The 22,543-nt window shown below is 42.1% G+C and overlaps 1 protein-coding gene across 8 annotated transcripts in view; it reads right to left on the reverse strand.

Annotated features, from left to right (window-relative positions):
* DIXDC1 (DIX domain containing 1) overlaps window positions 1-22,543 on the reverse strand; it is a 71,470-nt gene that overhangs the window by 6,223 nt on the left and 42,704 nt on the right. For all 8 annotated transcript variants that reach the window (XM_038536175.1, XM_038536171.1, XM_038536177.1 and 5 more), the window contains 13 exons: window positions 21,460-21,572; window positions 19,725-19,873; window positions 16,393-16,482; window positions 14,990-15,043; window positions 13,395-13,445; window positions 10,461-10,565; window positions 9,993-10,046; window positions 9,238-9,330; window positions 9,087-9,158; window positions 8,217-8,306; window positions 7,512-7,673; window positions 6,957-7,023; window positions 6-111 (listed from right to left, as the gene is read on the reverse strand). In XM_038536175.1, the coding sequence (XP_038392103.1) occupies window positions 6-111; window positions 6,957-7,023; window positions 7,512-7,673; window positions 8,217-8,306; window positions 9,087-9,158; window positions 9,238-9,330; window positions 9,993-10,046; window positions 10,461-10,565; window positions 13,395-13,445; window positions 14,990-15,043; window positions 16,393-16,482; window positions 19,725-19,873; window positions 21,460-21,572 (1,206 nt within the window). The remainder of the gene's footprint in view (window positions 1-5; window positions 112-6,956; window positions 7,024-7,511; window positions 7,674-8,216; window positions 8,307-9,086; window positions 9,159-9,237; window positions 9,331-9,992; window positions 10,047-10,460; window positions 10,566-13,394; window positions 13,446-14,989; window positions 15,044-16,392; window positions 16,483-19,724; window positions 19,874-21,459; window positions 21,573-22,543) is intronic.

Genomic DNA, 22,543 nt, shown 5'->3' on the forward strand with positions numbered 1-22,543 from the left:
CTCACCTCTTTGGTATATTGACCATGAAGGGTGTAAGTGACCGGTCAGTGAAGTAGAGCACTTTAGTGCAGGTGCTGCTGACAGCTGGCGAGCTCTGTGAGTGAGGCAACTCTGCAATCAAAAGAGAGACTGTGGTCAGAACTTAATTTGCTCCCAACCACCCTCATTTCCAGTTATTCAAAGTGTCTCAGGAGAATGAAGCCGCCTGAGGTCACTGCACAGCTTTCACACCATTGCAAAACACCAACCATGTCCATAGGGTGTGATCACACAGGGAGTCACCACTAGGGCCATGAAACATGGAGATGCTTTGAACATGGACACTATCACGAGGCCATCATTTCTCACCCATTCCAGGTATTCCTACCAGGGCACAACAAGTGTCCTGACAGAGGCTGTTGCTCAGAGTCAAAAGAGGTCAAAGAAGCCAAACAAGATTTCAACTAAGAAGAATGGACACAGCAGAAGATGCAGATACTGCCAACATTTAGACAGTGGTAGAGAATGCTCATGCGATTCATGAAAAGAGAAATGAGCAGGAACAGGGATCACAGAGCAAAGTAACCTTAGAAACCCAGAGGCCAAGGGACTTCATGCTTCCATTGTAAAAGGCACAAGACCTACTTTATCCCTTGGCTCCACAGGATCTATATGTGTTGGTCCCATGGTTTGTTCTTTTTTTTTTTTTTTAAGATTTATTTATTTATTCCAGAGAAAGAGAAAGAGAGAGGGGAGGGGCAAAGGGAGAAGGAGAAAAAATCCTCAAGGAGACTCCCTGCTAAGCACAGAGCCTGATGTGGGGCTTGGTCCCAGGACCCTGAGATCATGACCTGAGCCCAAACCAAGAGTCAACTGCTTAACTGACTGAGCCACCCAGGTACCCTGGTCCCATGGTTTTTAACTCAAACTCCTTGGTCTTCATCTTGTCTCTACATTTTTTTACAGGTACTTATAGAAAATTTTAATTAATGAGTACTTACGATTATGCTTTTTTTTTTTTTTTAAGATTTTACTTATTCACGAGAGACAGAGAGAGAGAGAGAGAGAGAGAGGCAGAGACACAGGCAGAGGGAGAAGCAGGCTCCACGCAGGGAGCCTGACCTGGGACTTGATCCGGGTCTCCAGGATCAGGCCCTGGGCTAAAGGCAGTGCTTAAACCGCTGAGCCACCCAGGTTGCCCTGATTATGCTTTTTTAAAAAAAGATTTTATTTATTTATTCATGAGAGACACAGAGAGAGAGAGACATAGGCAGAGGGAGAAGCAGGCTCCCTTGCAGGGAGCCCGACATGGGACTCGATCTCAGGACCCCAGGATCACGGCCTGAGACAAAGGCAGACACTCAACCACTGAGCCACCCAGGCACCCTGATTATGCTTTTAATAAGAGAAAAGACTAATTAGAAATTTTTATCATAAGAACCAACAAACAATAATTATTGTATCTTATAACCTAATTGATATAATTTTTTAATATAATTGTTATAATATTAAAATCTCCCCTGCCATTCCACCTTCATATATTTTCTTGACTTATTCTAGGCCTTTCAACATCCTTGTCCTATTTGAGTCTACTCTTGAGTAGATATTGATTGACTCTTAACAGTATTTTTCTTGCTTTTGTGGACGTGTTATAATTTCTTACTGAATGTCAGACATCACGTGTACGACAGTATTGAGGGACTTAAAAAATGTTTATGCTTAGAAAATGGGCACACTGCTTGTTCTGCTAGGCCATTACTAGGGATGGTTCATCTAGACTGGAATTGAGATGGGATTGGGATTTTTGTTAAGGTTACCTTCAGTGTACCACCCATCATCCTTGAATTCTAGTTATGTTTAGGGGGTGGCTGGTTGCTGGAGGGTTTTTCTTCAGTGTTCCTGTTCCACCTTCAGCTTTCGACTTGTGTGACTATACCTGAGTCAATCTCTCTACACTTTTGCCCCCCTCCCCCCACCCCAGCAGACTGCTATTGCTTATTGTACAGTGTTTGCACACCCAGTGGCCGGGGATGAGGGGAGCTTCCCCATGGTCATGATCCAACCTTGTCTTGAGGATGGGGCTTTCAGAGTGATCCTATCCTTACCTCAAGGGTAGGCAACTTCTAAAGATCTGAGCCCAAGGCAGTAGCCTACCATTTTTCCAGGAGCAGACAGTTCTTTTTTCCTTTTTCCTTCCCCCTAGCCAAAATGGATCTTCACTTTTGCCTGGGACAGGGAGGGAGGGGAAAACAGGATTTGCTGCCCTTTCCTAAAGGCTCAAGGCTTTTGTTCCTCAAGGAAGAATGCTTAGTGCTTTTCCTGCAGTGGCAGCTGGTCCCCATCTCTGGGTCTCCACCACCAAGAGAGGTTTCCTCCAGACTCTGTTCCTACCACCAGTATTTTTCATAAGCACATGATGGAGGTCCATAAAGAGCCAGCAAGTGGATGCAAACTCCTCTTGCATTTGTGGCCCTCAGGATTCCTATACTCTCTGCTTAGCCTTGAGCAATTAATTACAATCCTAGCTGAATTCTTCCCTGTTTGTATGGTGGCACCATCTTTCTCCCATGCTCCACCACAATCTTGCATGCATGCATGTATGCTTGCATCCAATCTCTCCTTGGAGCCACCTGTTTGTATTCTGGTGGGTTGGACACCCTATGATCTCATCTCTCTAATGAGTTCAAGAAAATTATTTTATTTTTTCAATAGAGGTAAAATTCACATCACACAAAACTCACCATTTTAACCAGGTAAAGTGTACAATTCAGTGGCATTTAGTACATTTAGTGTTATGTCACTATAACTATCTAGTTCTAGAACATCTTATTATCCCAAAAGGAAACCTCATACCCATTAAGCAGTCACTCCTTTCTAATCTTGGTATCTGTTGAATGTAATGTCCCCTACCCATTGTCTCTATGGATTTGCCTATTCTGAACATTCCACATGAAAGGATTCATCCAACTTATACCCTTTTGTGTCTGGCATCACTCACTTAACATTACCAAGGTTCATCTCCATTGTAGCACGTATCAATACTTGGTTCCTTTTTGTGGCTGAATGATATTCCACTGGATGCACATGTCAGAATTTGTATCAACAACATTCATTAGGTGATGAACATTTAGGCTGTTTCTGCCTTTCAGCTATTGTGAATAATGCTATGTACATGTATGTACAAGATTTTTGTTGTTGTTGTTATTTTTGGATACCAGTTTTTAATTCTTTTGAGTATTTAACTAGGAAGGAAACTGCTGGATCACATAGTAATTCTAGATTTAAGTTTTTGAGGAACCATAAAACTGTTTTCCACAACAGCTATACTATTTTATATCTCCACCAGCAATGTTACAAGAGCTCCAGTTTCTCCACATCCTCAACAACACTTACTTTCCATTCCTTTGGAACCACCTAGTGGGCATGAAGTGGTATCTCACTATGGTTTTGACATACATCTTTTCATGTGCGGATTGGCCATTTGTTTATCCTTGGAGAAATGTCTATTCAATTCCTTTGCCCTTTGGTGTTGGATTCCTTGGTCCTCTGTTGTCAGTCTTTAAGAGTTCTTTATGTATTCCTAATCCTAGACCCTTATCAGGTATATGATTTTCAAGTATTTTCTCCTATTCTGTTTGTCTTTTCACTTTCTTGATAGTGTCCTTTGATGCAAAAATGTTTTTAATTTTGATGAAGTCCCAATTTCCCTATTTTCTTCTTTTGTTGCTCACACTTTGTTGCTTTTTCTTTTGATGCTGAGAATTCAAGGTCATGAATATTTTCCCTGTGTTTTCTTCTAAGAGATTTATACCTTTAGCTCTTATATTTACATCAGTGATTTATTTTTAATTTTTGTACATGGTGTGAGGGAGGGGCCTATCTCTATCTTTTGCATGTGGATATCCAGTTGTCCGGCACCATTTGTTGAAGAGACTACTTGCTGGTCAAATGACTACAGATGTATAGGTTTTATCTGAACTTTCAATTCTATTCCAATAATCTACTGTATTACTTTTAAAGGTTTTTTTAAAAAAGATTTTATTTTTATGTATTTGAGAGAGAGTGAGAGCAAGAGAGTGTGAGGAGCAGGGGCAGGGCAGAGGGAGAGGGAGAGGCAGACTCCCCACTGAGCAGAGAGCCAATCCCAGGACCCTGACATCATGACCTGAACCAAAGGCAGATGCTTAACAGACTGAGTCACTCAGGTGCCTACTGTATTACTTTTAAAATCTGAAATAATAAATACTGTTTTCCCTTAAGAGTAAAAGGCAAGAAAAGAAGTAGATTCGGAAAGATTACTCTTTCAGGAGATTTGGCTGTGATGAAAAGTAGAAAGGGCATAGCCAGAGGGGAATAACTGGAAGTTATTTTGAGGCTATTAACATTTGCCTTGCACCTATCCTATGCCAAACACTATACCATATTATTTGCAAATACTTCACTTAATGCTCATAATCCTTCAGAATTATCTCCATTTCATGAACAAGGAAACTAAAATTCACTGATATTAACAGCCTTGCTCATGATCATATACTCTGCTGAGAGCCAAAACTGCATCTCAGATCTGTTTAATTTCATACTACATATTTTCCCTTATTTCGTGTCCAGTTTTAGACATAAAGTTTGAAGTATCTTTCTACCTACAAGGAGATACCTAGCTGTTATTCAGAAATAGAGCCCTGAAGCTCAGAAAAGGGCTGGGGTTAGAGATTAAAGTTTAAAAATAATCAGCACATAAGAGTAGTTTAAGCTGTGGGAGCAGGAAGGGATCACCTGAAGAAAATATGAAAAGGCCAGGTCTAGATCCCCATGGATCTCAACACATCAACATTCAAGGGTTCGACGGAGAAGAGAAGGAGAATGTGTCTAGTTCACTAGACTCTCGATAAATATTTGTTGAATGAATAACTGGTTGGTACTCAAGTTAAAGAGGAAGAATGTATACAGAAGGAAACTATGTAAGAGCAGTAAGTGCTTCTGAAAAGTCAATGGAAGACGAGTTTTGAAAAGTAACCACTTTGATTAAGGAACAAGAAAGTCAACAGTGATCCAACAAAAAGAACATGTGGATTAGATGAGTAACAGTCCGCTGGTGGCTAGAGTAGTGAATGCGAAGAAAGGAAGGAAAACGAACAAGTATAGACTATTCTTTCAATGTCTGATGCAGGGAAATGAGAGAGAAGAGTCAGTAGGTAGAGGGCTAGCGAGTTACACAAGTTTTTGTTTTCAGAGAAGAGACCTTGTATATCATTTGTGAATTTACAAGCAGCAATGAATTTATTTGCAGTATTCAGGATAAGTACTGCAAATACACAAAAGTGAGGAATTTATTAGACTTTTAAAGAAGAATTTCCAAATATTTAGACTTACCTATATTGGCAGTTTATATTAACCTAAAGAAAGTACTAAAGGAGATGGCAATAAAATAAAAAGCCTCTCGAGAAAACAGAAGTAACTATTTCAAAACAATGCTAGACAAAGAAATTGAAACTAATTCTGGTACTAATATAATTTGTTTTGTTCCCAGTGTAAATCCCTCATTCAAGAAGAAAAGGTATCTGGTGACATATATATTAGTTTATTTACCCTACAAAAAAACATTTTACCTTTCAAATTGTGCCGATATCTTAAGTATCTTACTTTAGATTTTTTTTTAAGATTTTATTTATTTGACAGAGAAAGTGCTTGCTTTGGCAGCACTAATATAACAAATTATATTAGTACCAGAATTAGTTTCAATTTCTTTTTCTAGCGTTGTTTTGAAATAGTCACTTCTGTTTTCTCGAGAGCCTTTTTATTTTATTGCCATCCCCTTTAGTACTTTCTTTAGGTTAATATAAACTGCCAATGTAGGTAAGTCTAAATATTTGGAAGTATACTAAAATATTTGACAGAGTGAGAACAAGCAGGAGTGGGTACAGAGGGAAAAGCAGGCTCTCTGCTGAGCAGGGAGCCCGACACAGGACTCGGTCCCAGGGCCCCGGATCATGACCCCCAAAGGCAGATGCTTAACCGATGAGCCATCCAGGCACCCCTAGGTTTTGTTTATTAATGTAGTTTTCAAAACTCTATAAAACTTGCTACAGTCAGCTTTTTACTATTTGGGTTTTTTTTAGATTACTATGTACTTTTAGATTAGGACTGGGTAAACTATAAAAGATGAGAAAATGTGAACATTTTTTTTAATTTTTTTTTATTTATTTATGATAGGCACACAGTGAGAGAGAGAGAGGCAGAGACACAGGCAGAGGGAGAAGCAGGCTCCATGCACCGGGAGCCCGATGTGGGATTCGATCCCGGGTCTCCAGGATCGCGCCCTGGGCCAAAGGCAGGCGCCAAACCGCTGCGCCACCCAGGGATCCCCAGAAAATGTGAACATTATTAAAGCAAAAGATAACACACACAATAAAAGAGAAATTATCAGGCAGGGTAGTAAGTTTCCAGCATGTTTGAAGGAACAGGGAAAGAAATCTAAGGAGAGGTCACAGAACAAGTTAAATGACTTCTTAGGTGTGGCCACTAGGAGGTGCAAATCTTTCTCAGGACTCAAACTGAAAAAGACCTCAGCACCAGCTTTTAAGGAAAATCCCCTAAGAATTAAACTTGCCATTAGGAAGAACTGGAAATTTTCTGTGCTTTTTGGGGCTACAGGATGGTTTGTGTGTGTGTTTTTGTTGTTTTATATTTTTCTGTGGTTAGTGTAAACGTTTTGATACTGTATATTTTCCAAAGATATTTTAGCTTGAGTCCGCAACATCCTGCACGTGGTTAAATATGTACTTGCAGTGATGGTGGTGATGACGATCGTATGTGTTTTCATAGTCCTAGAAGTAACTTGATTTAAGTATTAACTAGAGAAACAACAGAGTGAAGCACCACAAGAAAAATTTTACTCTCAAAATGTTAGTACCAAGAAAAATACTAAATCTCTGATCTAATATGCTAGGAGTCCTTACTGAGCAATAATGAGTACTTACTTGAATTAGGGGGCCAGGACTCCCGGTATTCACTACCTGCTTGACTTCTGGGTGACTTGCCCCGAACCTGAGGAGCCACACAATAATGCTCAGTTAGGATCAGCAGGAGAATTTATCCGAGAAATTTAAATCATAAAAGTATACCTGAAATACATACTTTTCTACCACATCTTCCACAGTATATAAAGCTAAACAATTTATCCTAACAATAATGATGTCCATTCATAAAAGGCTTTCTAGTTTCCAGTACATTTTCCCATATGTTTCCACATCTGATGTCAAGCTCATTCAGGGGAGAAGGGGAAGCAGAATAAGCAATAAAGAGAGACAGACCCTGTGTGGTCAAGAACCACAATTTCTGTGGAGCAAGAGTTATCACGAACTCCCATCCTGATAAAGAGTTAGCTCCACTTAGAGGAAAACCAAAGAAAAAAGCAACCACAACCTTCCACAGGGTCTTCCCATCTTTTAGCATGGCCTTCATCTAAACTAAACTTGGTAAAACTAAGTTCTTTGGGTGCTTGCCTAAGAGAAACAACATAGGAAGAGGATTACCCTTCTGTCTTGTTTCTTCTGGGTCTCCATGGCATGCAAGCGCTCCATCAGGCTGGAGATGCCCTGCTCCAGGCTGTCGATGGTGTGGTGCTGAGGGTCGTGGCCACTGAAGCTGTTGCGGAGGCTGCGGAGTGCATCGCGAACAAGCTGCAGATCACTGGTCTGTGGGCAGAAAGGAGGTGCTGCTGACCTGGCGCAGTGCCCCACTGTTAACCACATCCCAAGTGCTGGCCTTATGATGGTACAGGATAGAGATTCCCAGGATTGGTCTTTTCTTTTCTTTAAGATTTTATTTATTTATTCATGAGAGACACAGAGAGGCAGAAACATAGGCAGAGAAAGAAGCAGAGAAAAAAGCAGGCTCCTTGCAGGGAGCCCAATGTGGGACTTGATCCCAGGACCCAGGGATCATTACCTGAGTCAAAGGCAGACACTCAACCACTGAGACACCCAAGCATCCCCAGTCTTTTATTTTCAAGGGAGGAGGTATGAGTGATAAGAAATCTTCCTTCACAGAAGTGGGCCTACTGTTTGCCCACTAATTATTAATTTTGGATAGCAAGTGCTTCACATCTTTACATGGTCAACAGAAATGCAAGAACTAGGAAACGGGGGTTCAAAAGGCCCGGGGCACTGGCAGTGGCTAGGCTCCTCTTCTGGTTTTAGCTGGAAGTGGAGGTCTGCATGCAAATCCTAAGAACCTACCCCTTTGTGAGTGATTGAAGCAGCTCCTTTTCCTGCCACTGGAAGGAGAAAACCATTGCTTTGAGAGTTGTGACTGTTGTAGTTGGTCACCTATAGCAGCAAGAAGTGATGCTGGTTATAAGGGAGAATTCCAAACCAACATGTCCTGTCTTATTTTTCTTATTTATACTTATCACTTCCTGACATAGTATATCATTGTGTATTTGTTCATGTCTCTCTCAATTAGATTGTAAGCCTCGTGAGTATTAAGACTTTTTTTCTCCTTTTGTTCATCATTGTAACCCCAGGACTTGATACATGGTTGGCACTGTTGAATAAAGAATGAGCAAAACGGAAGCCTCAGCCTGGAGACCCCCAACCCAGCCTCAGCCTGGCCACTAGAGGGTCTGAGAATGCTGCTCTAGCAGCTCCTGACTTCACTCTAGTGAGAAAAAAATAAGAATCAGGAGTAATATTTTGTGAGCCTGACTCTGAGCCAAGTGGATCTACCAAGACTGTCCATTTTCCAGATGGGTCATTTTTTTTTTTTTTCAGATGAGTCTTCTTTTTTTTTTCTCCCAATAAGTCTTATTTCTAAGACTCAGAAGTTAAGCAAATTGAGGTCACATAATGGTAAAAAGTATATGAAAAACTGGAATATCAAACCAGATTTTCCTTGCCTGGAACCTGCACTCTTTTTTTTTTAAGTTTTCTTTATTTAAATAACCTCTACACCCCACATGGGGCTCGAACCCAAGACCCTGAGATCAAGAGGCACATATTCTTCTAACTAAGCCAGCCAGGCACCTGGAACCTGTACTCTTAACCCCCTCATCAAGTAGCCTCTGCAACCCCGCAGATATGGGAGAGGGACCTCAAGTTGTAAGTTACCTCATCAGCCTCTCTTTTCATACAGTGAGCCAACAGGACATCTTTCTGTTCTAACTCCCGCTCAAGATCCACCTGCAAATAAGACACTATATCAGAAAAGGAGGTCTTCAGGCTGGAGGGGCAGGAAGCCAGTGGGTGACTATTTTCCCACCTGCTGGTAACTGGCCTCAGAGAGTTTCCGGAGTGCTTCCTCCAGCTTGACTTGGTGCTGCTGAAGGAGGCGCTCCTTCTGCCCCAGCTCTTTCTGCAACAGAGACCGAACTTTCAGATGTGTGGCAGAGCCAAGCACACTAAGCAGCAGTTCACCATGGGCCATGCAAGTTCCAATTGAGCAAAGGAGAGCCTCCGGGGGAACAGTCCTTTCCTCAAGCCACACAGGAAGCCATTATACACCATCTCACACAGTACAAAGGATCCTAGGAAAAGTAAGGAGGAAGGGAACTACCTTTTGTAGGAGGATCACTATATACATGCATGCTAGTTAGAAAGAAAGGTTGAGACTGAAGTTTCCAGACAACTAGTTCTATGCTCCTACTCTTAGACTTGCTATCTGTTCTTCAGGGTGACTGAATCAAAGGAACAAAGATTTCCTTGCAGAAAGCAGCCATGAGAACAGAGTACTTAAGATCTCTTTGAACAACAGCAACAATCGACTGTTCAAGAAAGGTCAAATGGAAATCATCTGCAAACTGATAAACATTCTTTTTTAAATATTTTTTTAAGATTTATTTATTTATTCAGAGAGAGAGAGAGAGAGAGAGAGAAAAGCAGAGACACAGGCAGAGGGAGAAGCAGGCTCCATGCAGGAAGCCCAATGTGGGACTCGATCCCTGGTCTCCAGGATCATACCCCAGGCTACAGGAGGCGCCAAACCGCTGCACCACCAGGGCTGCCCAACATTCTTACCTTATATTCTCCCAAGAGGCGGTTCCTCTCATCTAGCTTCCTCTGTAAGTCCACCTGCAAGAAGGAAGAGAAAGAATTAACTGGCACAGAAGTGTCATCTGCCTACCCTAGTAGAAGACCAGCTACACAGTAGCCAGAACTGATGTTGGCCATGAGAGGACACAGCACAGAGATGGCACAGTCATGGTGAAGACACACAGCTGCTCTGTGGCTGCTCTCCATGTCTTTAGTAAGATAAACTATAGAACCACAGTTCTGCCTCTGTCTCAGTGTCCTCAAAGTTGAAGGCTCAAGGCCAGTGTGGTATGGGCTTTCAGCCAGAAGCAGAGATGACTCTAACAGGACGTAGAAGTAATTGCAGACACCAAGGGCTGGCATCTCAGAAATAAGGTCAGGGAGATAAGGCCGGCAGATCTAACAGGTAGTTCCTGGGGCTTAAGGAGGGCAGAGTTCATTCACGTAGCTCACATTCTGGTTGTGCAGCTCATCTTTGTCCATGTTTGCTCTCAGCAGTTCTTGTTTGAGCTGAAGAACAGATGTGTCCTGCTGCGTTAACCTCTGCTGCAAGGCATCCTGGGGAAAATGCACACTTGTCACTGTGGTCCCAGTTAATCAACTAGCCACTTATTACTGAAAGGTTTTTTTTTTTTTTTTTTTTTTTTTAGCAAATGGGAACTAACACTTTTATTTTTATATTTTTCTTTTTTTTAATTTATTTTTTATTGGTGTTCAATTTACCAACATACAGAATAACCCCCAGTGCCCGTCACCCATTCACTCCCACCCCCTGCCCTCCTCCCCTTCTACCACCCCTAGTTCATTTCCCAGAGTTAGCAGTATTTACGTTCTGTCTCCCTTTCTGATATTTCCCACACATTTCTTCTCCCTTCCCTTATATTCCCTTTCACTATTATTTATATTCCCCAAATGAATGAGAACATATAATGTTTGTCCTTCTCCAACTGACTTACTTCACTCAGCTACTGAAAGTTTTAAACCCCTTGCTGCACATCCAGCATTAGTTCGGGCAGACTGGGAGACAAAGAGAGTACAAGGAGCAGGGACTTTTCTGTCCCCTCCAGGATTCTAGCAGCTAAAGGACAGTCCTACCCATCGTCCTACACCTAGCTGACTGTAACCTGATTTTTCTTCCACCTTTTCCTCACTCCTCTCCTCCACTGCATTCCTGACAGCATGATGCTCTAGAGAATCAGTGGCCTTTGGGATCCAATAGACCCAGATTCAAATTACAAGTCTACCACTTACCTTGATGACACTGACCACGGACAATGCTCTCTCCTTCCTCCCTCATCTGTATTCTGGGCATATAAATACTGAATCTAGATGAGCTCTTTATCCTCCTCCTTCTCTGCCAAATCTCCATCTGCTAGAGAGCCAGGCCCTAGAGCTGCCTGCTACCCTGTTGATATAGAATCCCTGGAATCACATCCACTTCCAGAGCACTGCTCCTGCCCTCCTCCCATTGCCTTCCAATGTCTTGTCTGGATCAGGACCTGGATTGTATTTCCACGCTCAGAACTCTTCTTGGGGGTCGCCTGGGTGGCTCAGTGGCGGAGTGTCTGCCTTTGGCTCAGGGCGTGATCCCAGGTCCAGGGATTGAGTCCCATAATCGGCTCCCTGTGAGGAGCCTGCTTCTCCCTCTTTCTGTGTCTCTCATGAATAAATAAATAAAATATTAAAAAAAAACAACCTCTTCTTGGGCTGATGGGTTTCCTTCCCAGTATCCTACGATCTTACCAGCTTTAGAGAATCTTTCTCAGCTTGGACTCTCTTGGTTCCTACCATGAGGAAGAACTGTGGGTTGTACACACTTAAAGGAGTCATCTGTAACACATTTCTCCAACCATGGCAACCTCATATGTAAATAATGGACTGGAGCTGCACTGCAGTGTATTTGCCCTGACTCTTCTCTCTTTACAGACTGCAAAGAAACAGTGCGGCTCTGGCGAAATTGAGAGCCCATTCTTAAGTATGCTGTCAGCCACGACACTACATGGCAAAGGCCATCCAAGATGCCCCTGGCGTCAGCAGTTCAGAAGAACTTTTCCCAAAGTGTTAGTAAGTGTTGCATGGGAGAAAAGGTACTTCTGTAGTTAATAATTCCAAACTTTTTTTTAGGCCAACCTTTTTATGGCAGACTTTCTCAGGTCCTTTGTATGGGGTTACTCACTGGGACTTTTCTGGCCTACAGGGCATTTCTCAAACTTACTTGAGCATGGAACACTTTGTTTTCTGAAGTATCTCAAAGGATTAAGGCTACGAAATATACTCTGACAAATGCTGCTGAGCTACCCTCCAGTCTAGCCCATGAACGGAAGTGCGGGGAAGAGGGGGAAAAGCAGTAGCTTAAGAACATCCTTCCATGCTTCTAGATGTTTATTCAGCAGATACATTCCCACTTGTGTGAAACAACATATATTCCAGGCTGTTTGCTAGATCACTGTTTGTGTTAGCAAAAGACTGGGAATAACCTAAAAGACCATCAGTAGGAACTGATTATCATATAAACGTACACTGGCATACTGTGCAGCCATAGAAAAAGATCTAGAAAGGTCTTTATGTACTGAAATAAAATAATCTCCAGGATATGCTACTAAGTGAAAAAAGGAGCAATGTGTCAAGCTGCATTTACCTATGTACTATGTATATATACATAGTATAGTACACTATCATTGGGGAAAAATTATATACATACGTGTTTATTGATAACTGATCAGTTGGGATGCCTGGGTGTCACAGCAGTTAAGTGTGTCTGCCTTAGGCTCAAGGAGTGATCCTGGAGTACCAGGATCAAATCCCACATCAGGCTCCTTGCATGGAGCCTGCTTCTCCCTCTGCCTATGTTTCTGCCTCTCTCTTTCTGTGTCTCTCATGAATAAATAAATAAAATCTTAGAAAAAAATAACTGTTAAGTTGCCTCAAAGAAAGAGAACTAGATGACTGAGCAGGGAAGTGGGCAAGGCTGGAAGACAGACTCTTCAAGGATTATCTTTTTACACCTTCTTCACTTCAAGCCATTTAATATTATTAACTCCTCAAAAATGGAGTAAATTACAATGTTTAAGAGGACATTCTTTAGAATGGAAGAAAACTAAAAAATTGGCTGTTTTTATACATAAAAACCACCAGGGTGACACCGAGGGAAGCGACAGCGCTCTGAGTCAGAACCACCAGAAATAAGCCTCAGCAAAACACAGGTATTTTCCTCAACATGTCACAATTCCCATCCACAAAGCACTTTCTAATATCACACAGCCTGTTCACAGCTCCAGCAAATATATACAAGACCCCAGACCCAACTAGCCTCCTACCACCCACGCTATGTGTAGACAGCTTTACCGTGTAGAGTTTATTTAAGGGGTTAAATGTCTTCCTTTTTACCTTTATCCCCTGTAAGTTTCTGGCTTCTTGTTTACATTTCAGTAGCTCCTTCTGCAAACCAAATATAGTTAGATCAGATGGTTGCGTCTGGGTTGCTTCAGAAGCATTACCTCATTCTGTCAGTAAGAACACAAAACTCAGATAACCATTCCATGAAAAATTAACCCTGTCCTGAGGCAGAGAGCAGGTCTGGTCCAGTAAACTGTAAAGCCTGACTCACAGAGACAGACACAAGATCCATCCCATTCTTCCCTATGCTACCCAGGCTCAAATGCAGGTAGAGAAGAGTCTTGCCAAGGAAGAAGATACCCACATTCCCACAGACTCTTATTCCTACATTTAGCATGCTTCCCTGACAGGAAAACTTAATCATAAAAATCTAAGACTCCCTTACTGAAACATACAATCATATCTTAATATGCCTATCCCCAATGTCATTTGTTCAGCAAAGGGTTAGAGTGCTTCAGATTCTCCAAGTGGGCATTATTCTTTATAAACCAAAAACACATTTAGTCCAATAATGAAATACTAATTACCCATCCCTTATAATAGATTAAATATACGTACATACTTGTCACTAGGAAAGATTTTAGGAGAGGAACATCCATACCCCAGACCCTGCTCTCTCTTCTTTTCCTACTGCATCACATCAAGAGTTTGGAATTAACATATCTAAAATGGGGATTCTTCACATGGGCTCCACAGATGAGCTCTAAAGTTACTCTATTAAAAATTCAAGTCAGGGAGTGTGTGTGCACGCACCCATGCATATTCCTGGGGAGACAGTTTATGGCATTAGTCATATATCTATGACTCCAAAAAAGTCAAAACCCACTGAACTATGAGCATTCTGGGAAGAAATCATTATAAAGGACCATAGTGGACTGTAGTTAATAAAACTGCATCGTGTATTTCAAAGTTGATGAGATGGTAAATGTTAAAAGTTCTCATTAAAAGAAAAAAATGTGGAATTATATGTGGTGGTAGATGTTAGCTAGACTTATAGTGGTGATCATTTCATAACATATACATATATCAAATCAATATGTTGTACACCTGAAAGCAATATATTATAAATTATAGAAAATTATTTTTAAAAGATCATACTAGGGGCAACTAGGTGGCTCAGTTGGCTAAGCAACTGCCTTTGACTCAGGTCATGATCCTGGAGTCCTAGGATTGAGCTCCCTGTTCAGTGGGGAGCCTGCCTTTCCCTTGCCCACTGCCCCTCCCCGCCTCATGCTCTCTTATTCACACACATTCTTTCTCAAATGAATAAACAAAAAAACCCCAAAAACAAATAAAAATTAAAAATACCATATAATATTAGACACATTTTTAATTTAAAATGAAAGATTATAAAATATTTAAAACATAAAGTAGAACCAGTGACATAAATACCTATTATTTACCCCCAAGACTGAAAAGACATTACCTTTTTGCCATATTCAGGACATGTCTCTTTTTCAAATTCAAGAAATAAAACAGACACAGCTGAAGTCCCAAATCTGTATCCCTTCCCTATACCCATTACCATTTTGATGGTGTGTAATAACTTTTTTTCCAAAGGGAAAAAGCCACATGTTCTGACATACCTTTAGGTCCTGATTCTCCTCCATACTCTGATCCAGACGACTTTGGATTATAATCTAAATATAAGGCAAAAAGAGGTAGCTATGTAGCTAGGCCATGAAATTCAGAGGTCATTCATTCAACTAATATTTACTTAGCACCTTTTCAATGCTAGCCCTGTGCTATGAGTACAGAGAAGATGAAGAAGCAGTTCCTCTCCTCTGGTGGAAGCATGCACACAGGGCAATGCCAGGAAAAGACCATGGATGAAGTTTAGATAAGTGTGTGTGTATAGGGGATGGGGAGTCGGGAGAAAAGGCAAAGGGATGATGAAATGAAGTTTGCCTTAGAGGTAAATTATTGTTGCTATTCTTTTTAAAAGATTTTACTTACTTATTCATGAGAGACAGAGAGAGAGAGAGAGAGAGGGAAAGGCAGAGACATAGGCAGAGGGAGAAGCAGGCTCCATGCAGGGAGCCTGATGTGGGACTCAATCTGGAGACACCAGGATCATGCCCTGAGCTGAAGGCAGACACTTAACTGCTGAGCCACCCAGGTGTCCTGCTATTTTATAGAAATGAATTGGAGGAGGACAGGAGAGGAATCAGGAAAACCAGCTGGAAGGCTGCTAGAATGTTGGAAGGAGGCCAGAATTAAGGTAGAAGCTGTAAGAATGGAGAGAAATGGATGGAAATATTTAAAGAGTGAACTGACAGAGCTGGGTGACCGACTGGATACAGAGGGAAAGGCCAGAAGGATTGGAGGATGATATTCAGATGTCTGTTTTGGGCATCTGGGTGGATGGAGAGCGATCAGAAACAGAATCCAAAGGGACAAGTAGTTTTGGAGTTGGGGAGACAAAAACTGTTTACTCTAGGACTCACTGAACTGAGATGCTTATGGGACATATAAGTGGAGGTGATCAGCAGAGGGTTACATGCTGCACATACAAATCTACAACTTCACAGAGAGGGCTGAGCTAGAAATCAGTATTTGGCAAGCAACACTGGGTCAGGTGGGAAGTGAGCGAAGTGGAGGCAGATAATGCTGCTCAGGTGAGTGTATAAGACAGCAGGGGCCCTGGGGGGAACTCTGAGGAACACCAGCATTTCAGGTACAGGCAGTAAAAGAGAGGGAACCTGAATGTAAACTCTGTGAGGCTGGGGTCTTAGGTCTTCTGTGTCATCATCGTATCTCCAGCACCCTGAAACCGTGCCTGTACACAGTCAGCACTCACTAGCTATTTGTTGATGAATGAGGGAGGGAGGATGGAAGGAAAAGTAGTCAAAAACATACGAGGAAAATCAGGAGGGTTGAAGTCAGGGAAGAGAACATTTCTAGGTGAGGACAACAGAGTCAAAAGCTAAAAGCAAACAAATACATAAACCAGATTATCTGGTGCCCAGTCACAAAAGAAGAAACTCACCAGTTGCTCCTCAGGATTGACTCCTGGTTCACAGAGGGCCAAGGGCCTCTCCTGTTCGTCTTCGGGTAAGGATCCATTGAGCAGTAAGGCCTGAATAACCACAAAAGCAGAAAAAAACCTGATTCCCATCAGATGACAGAGTCCAGAGTTGAGCCTGGTAAGCTTATCCCAAGTTGAAATCACAACTGAGCTTCCTCTCAAAATCTCCTAATTTCTGGAGAAATTAGGTAATTTCTGGTCCTTTGATACCTCCAATTTTTCATGTTCAGTCTATCAGGAGTTCTTTTTGTCAGGCCCATGCTTAGGACCCTTTCATCTCTCTGGATGCACCTAAATCCTCTGCTCTGAGGCTCCTTGGCCCCAGTAAATGCTCGAAAACCTAGAACTTTCTGCTCAGAAGTTACATTTCAAACCACAGCTGCTCAAACCGAATTCTACCAACTGGAAAGGGAACTAAAAGCAGTAAGAATTATCCTTCCTTAGAAAAGTTTATTATAATGAATTATTTAAAATACACTTGGGGTGCCTGGCTGGCTCAGTCAGTAGAGCATGAGACTACTGATCTCAGGGTTGTGTACTGGAGCCCCATGTTAGGTGTACAGATTACTAAAAAGTAAAAAAAAATAAATAAATAAATAAATAAATAAATAAATAAATAAATAAAAACTTAAAAAATACATTTAGGGATCCCTGGGTGGCGCAGTGGTTTAGCGCCTGCCTTTGGCCCAGGGCGCGATCCTGGAGACCCGGGATCGAATCCCACGTCGGGCTCCCGGTGCATGGAGCCTGCTTCTCCCTCTGCCTGTGTCTCTGCCTCTCTCTCTCTGTGTGACTATCATAAATAATAATAAAAAAAAAAAACATTTAAAGCACTAAGTTGGGTTTGTTGGATTTTTGCTAGTTTTAATAACTCTCCATTTTTACTCCCTTGGGCAACCTGTATACAATTTTTTTTTTTTTTTTTTTTTTTTTACAAAATGCAGTACAGTACTGCAAGTATATTTTCTCTTCCTTATGATCTTAAAATTTTCTATTTTCTAGCTTACTTTAAGAACATGGTATTTAATATATATAACAATCAAAATAAGTGTTAATTAACTGTTTATGTTATCAATAAAGCTTATGGTCAATAGTAGGCTATTAATAGTTAAGTTTTAGGGGCGCCAAAAGGTATACACAGATTTTTGACTGTGCAGAGAGGATTGGTGCCCCTAACCCCAATCCCTATCCCAGTTCTTCAAAGATCAACTGTACTCATAATCTGTAATCTTATTCCTAAAGAAGGCCCCAAAACTGTATTCTTCAGTACTCAAAAACTTGGAACTGCTCGTGCAGGTAGGTATTATGAGACCTATCAGCTCAGTGAAAGATTTAAGAGTCCCCAGTTTATATTTCAATTCTGTCTCAATTCAATCCAGGATTACAGAGGTTAAATTCTATTTCTTTCTCTCTCTCTTTTTTTAAGATTTTATTATTTATTCATGAGAGACACACACACTCACACAGAGAGAGAGAGAGAGAGAGAGGCAGAGACACAGAGGAGAAGCAGGCTCCATGCAGGAAGCCTGATGTAGGACTCGATCTGGGACTCCAGGATCACACCCTGGGCTGAGGGCAGGCGCCAAACTGCTGAGCCACCCAGGGATCCCCTAAATCCTATTTCAATAAATATAACACAAACCACTTCACAAACGCTGGTATATAAAAACTGTTTAAAATCCAGCCACTGGCTGGTCTAACAAGCGCTAACTAATAATAAAATATTTGCAAATCAAATGAATTTGGTTGTCCCATGGAGTGTGACAAGAGGTATAAGAAGACCGGGCCACAGGGAGCTATGGAACAGCAACCTCATAGAAATACTAACTCTAATGGCAAAGTGTCAGCAGCTCTAACTGAGGCATACTAATAAATCAGAAATTCTGGATGTGGCTTAGCAGGCAACACGCTCATCACTGAAAGAGTTAAGAAGCCCAGTGGATGCTGTGAGCCCCATTGTATTCTATAATGGAACTGAATTCTCATTGTGATCATGTGGCTATGAATTAAAACAACTGTTTGCAGGGAATATTAGGGTTCTGACTTTCTGCCTGTCAGATCTCTTCTTTTTCTGTCTAATCTGCCATAGGATTTCTTCCAGACTGAAAAATGCAAGGCAAACTGAAAGCCCAAACTGATGGGTATCTATGTTCATATAATGCAAATCATCCTGGGAAAAGACCTGGTTGGGTATAATCCCAAAGTCAGCGCACACACAAAATTCCATTAATTAAACCAGTCCTTAATGGAGTGGCAGATAAGAGATCTCAAAGGCAGACATTAAAAAAAAAAAAACAAAAAAAAAACAAAGCAAACGGGGAAAAATCAACAACTCTCCTTGGGAACATTCAGGCAGTAAACATTCCTGGAGCCCTTCTCAGCTCCTGGGGCATACATTATGCAAACTGTTTCTCCACAGTACCAATCCCCTTTTTTCTTTAGGAACCCTTTGTGTCCTCACCCTGCTGCTGGCTGGCTGGGAGCACGCCCTCCACCGCCAGCCGGCTGCCAGAGCCACTCACATAATGTGGGCTTTGTTTACGTATCCATAAATATTTGACAATTCAGAAGCAGTGCAGCTCCCAGCACAAACAGAAAGGAATATTCCTAGGCAATTTCAGGGTCACCAGCACACTACAAGGGGGCTCTCCCAAACAGGGGCAGACACAAAGAGATGGGAGGATTGGGGTGGGGGGGTCATTCAAGGTAGGAACCAAGTCAAGTGGGTCAATCGGCCTCTGGGGTAGAATTGCCCAGCTGGCACGAAGGTATAGAAAAGACTGAAGGGCTTTGTTGCTCAAGGGAAACCTCTGTTACCTGATCGTTATGGCTTGGCAGCCGCTTGCAAATGCATCAAGACGGAGCTAAATCCCTTAGCTAGACTCAAATGGAGACCTGCGGGATTACTCTCATGCACTCTTCATGAGAGAATTCCAAGGGAAAAATCCCTGACTGTTCACAGTGCTGTTCTTTGGTGAGGCCCACAGTGCAGGTCAGGGGAGAGACCCACCTACAAGCCAAGAGCTGGAAAAAGGGTTTGGTAGGGGTCCAGAAGGGTCCCAGGCTCGCAGAAATCCCAAGAGCTGTGCTGTCAACAAGAGCCCGTAGGCCCATTTAGGAGTACGCACCCATGAAGAGTTTTCTGCTCTTTGAGGACTACTCCCCCTGTCTGAACTCCCCATTCAACTCTGACCTCCTGTGAATCAAAATCAGTTTACTTTCAACTGATACTCAAGACTTAAAAATCATCATCAATGAGTGCACCAAGGATAAGCCACACGGGAAAGGGCTACCTGCAATCCAGATATCATTTTCTTTGCTTCCTCCATTTCTTTCTCTAAATGTTCTTGCTGTTCCAACAGCTGTTCTTCCCATGAGGTCTCCAGATAGGTTCCGGGGCTACCTGGTCGCCAGTCTCGGGAAAACGGAGAGTCTGTCTCTTCTAGGAAAGGAAAGGAGGGAGTATAGTTCATGTTGAAGAAAAGAGTTTCGAGCAGAAAGCGTCACCGTCCTCTGCCTTTCTCAGGTTGGGGTCACCTGCCTTCTGAACCTGTCCTCCCGGCACAAACAGGACTATCCACCAGGTGGGGCTGTGACACATAAAGAACTGGCTAGGAACTCCGCCTCCCTCCTGTTGGGGAAAGCGATGGAACCTTGAAGAAGTAATAAGATTCCCTCCTTGGGAATCTTGGTATGGGACACATAGACCCTATTCTTAATCCTCTGCAACTGGCCTCCCAAAGCTGCAATCTGCCAGGTACAAGAGAGGAGCTAACTACCAGTTGCAATGAAAACCAAATTCTTGTCGGTTGCTGCGGAGCTTCAGAGGGGAGCCTTCGAGTTAATATTCCTTTGACCATTCCGTCATACCGAAGCCCCGTCCACATGTGACACCGTATGAGTCACACATGAAACAAACTAGTGAAAGCACACATGCACAAGCTATTTAATCTTGCTCCTGGTTTTGTTTTATTTTCCGACGTTTATGGTCTCTTTGCTCTGGTTTCCTGGTGTCTATTTTATCCCATCTAATTGTGTGCACGGCCATTAAAAACGCATTATGGAATACAGAAGGGTATAAACTCTCTGAGTAAGCGTCTTCATTCAGAAGCGTGAATGTAATAAGTGTAATTCCTCTGGGTTGCTGGGAAGATTGAATGAAGTAACTTATATGCAGGGCTCCATGGTGCCTGACCCGGAGCACTCACTCAGTAAATGCTTTCCCTCCCCAAGGTCCCAGGAGTTTCTGAATCAGTAACGTGACTAACTCTTTGCTGCTCATTCCAGGGCTAGAGGCAAGAATTTAAGTCGTTTTTGTTTTTGAGGGCTTCAGTTTCATTACAGCCCTTAGAGATGAATAGAACTATCGAAATCACATGCTTTTGCTTCTTTTATGCTTCCCTGTATGTTTATGTAAGAAGAAGGAGAGTAACTGAGAGAGAAGAAGAAGTCTAAACAAAGGGAACCCTTTGTGGTCCTTTCTATAGCCCTCACACCAAAAGCCTGATTAAAAAACAAAACAAAAACAAAACAAAACAAAAAAAAAACAACAAAAAAAAAAACAAAAAAAAAAACAAAAACAAAAAACCCACACAAAAGCCTGATGTAGACCTGCTCTTTATATTTTCACAGGCACCTCAACTCATACTGATCTATTCCTGGTTCAAATTTAAGTCAAGAACTTACTGAAATTATTTCTATAACATAGGAATAATAAAAACAGTTTAGTTGAGTAAGACTTTTGTATTGCCCCAAAGTCACTTCCTAATTCATAGACAGCCAGCAGAGGAACAGCCTGTCTGTGCTGCTGTAAGATTTCTGACAGCTATGATATTGTAAGTGACATTCTGCAAGAAGATAACCACATTCATTGGCTCAAAGGCATCAGAGCCCCCTAGAGCTGACCCTGCATGCACAGGTCACAGAGAGGGAGAGAAGGCCAGGGAATTTATAGGTAGACAGTCAGGACCCCCAAACATTTCAAGACAAGGGCTATACCCTGAGCCAACCCAGGCACACTGACAGTACCTGTTCTGTTCTCTATTCCTTCAGAGGGAATAATCACGAAATCTGCCTTCTCCTCTGACTGGGTTATAATGGATTCGCTCTTGGCACTGTGGATAGGACTGGGTGAAGTCAGGCTGTGATAGAAGGAAAAGTAAGAGAACAATTAGTGTGAACAGTTATTTATTTTTAAAAAGATTTTATATATTTATTTGACAAAGAGAGAGAGAACCAGAGAGCACAAGTGGCGGGAACAGCAGAGGGAGCAAGAGAAGCAGGCTACCTGCTGAGCAGGGCTCCGATTCGGGGCTCGATCCCAGGACCCTGAGATCATAATCTGAGCCGAAGGCAGACGCTTAATGACTGAGCCTCCAGGTGTCCCTGTGAACTGCTGGTTAGAAGCCAACTGTCATAATTTAACCCAGAGACATGTTTTTTATTAACCCTACTGCCCAACACAGTCCCCAGCCCACGGAATGAACGAACATTTGTTGAATGAGTACAGGATGAATTATTGAATGAAAGAATGTTAAAGGAATGAATGACCCAGTCCTAGGAAGTTTTTTCCACAGCAAGGCTGCCTGGAAGCCTAATTCGCAAGGAAGAGATTTACCAGAAGGATGGGTAATCTAGCATCTTACAGAACTCCAAGTTTTGTTTTGTTTGCGCTTTTTTTTTTTTTTTTTTTTTAACTTACCACCACAACCTGCACCACCACCTGTACCATCACTATCCCTGGGCCCAGATTCAAAGACAGAAAGATATAGTGTGTGTCTTAGCAGCTTTGGGAGCTGGAAGAAAAATCCACTTCCAATCTACTGAAACTCACAGACACAAGCATCACCAGCAGAGTAACACGGCAGATCAGCTCTAGGCTGGTCTCCAGAGAAGGGACTATGCTGAGGTGATTCACGGTGAGGAACTGCTAGTGTGTGGACAGTGCTGGACTGGGCAAAAGGGCAGGGATATATCAACAAGGATCGTACATGACAAGGAAAAGGGGACTCAGAAGGAAATGGGGAAAGATCTGCTAAGGAAAGGGAAAGGTTTACCTGGTTGTACCATCAAAGAGTTATTTAGATCCCTGCTTATACTATTTGCAAACTAT

The sequence above is a fragment of the Canis lupus genome, chromosome 5 (assembly GCF_011100685.1).
Source record: "Canis lupus familiaris isolate Mischka breed German Shepherd chromosome 5, alternate assembly UU_Cfam_GSD_1.0, whole genome shotgun sequence".
NCBI lineage: Eukaryota > Metazoa > Chordata > Mammalia > Carnivora > Canidae > Canis > Canis lupus.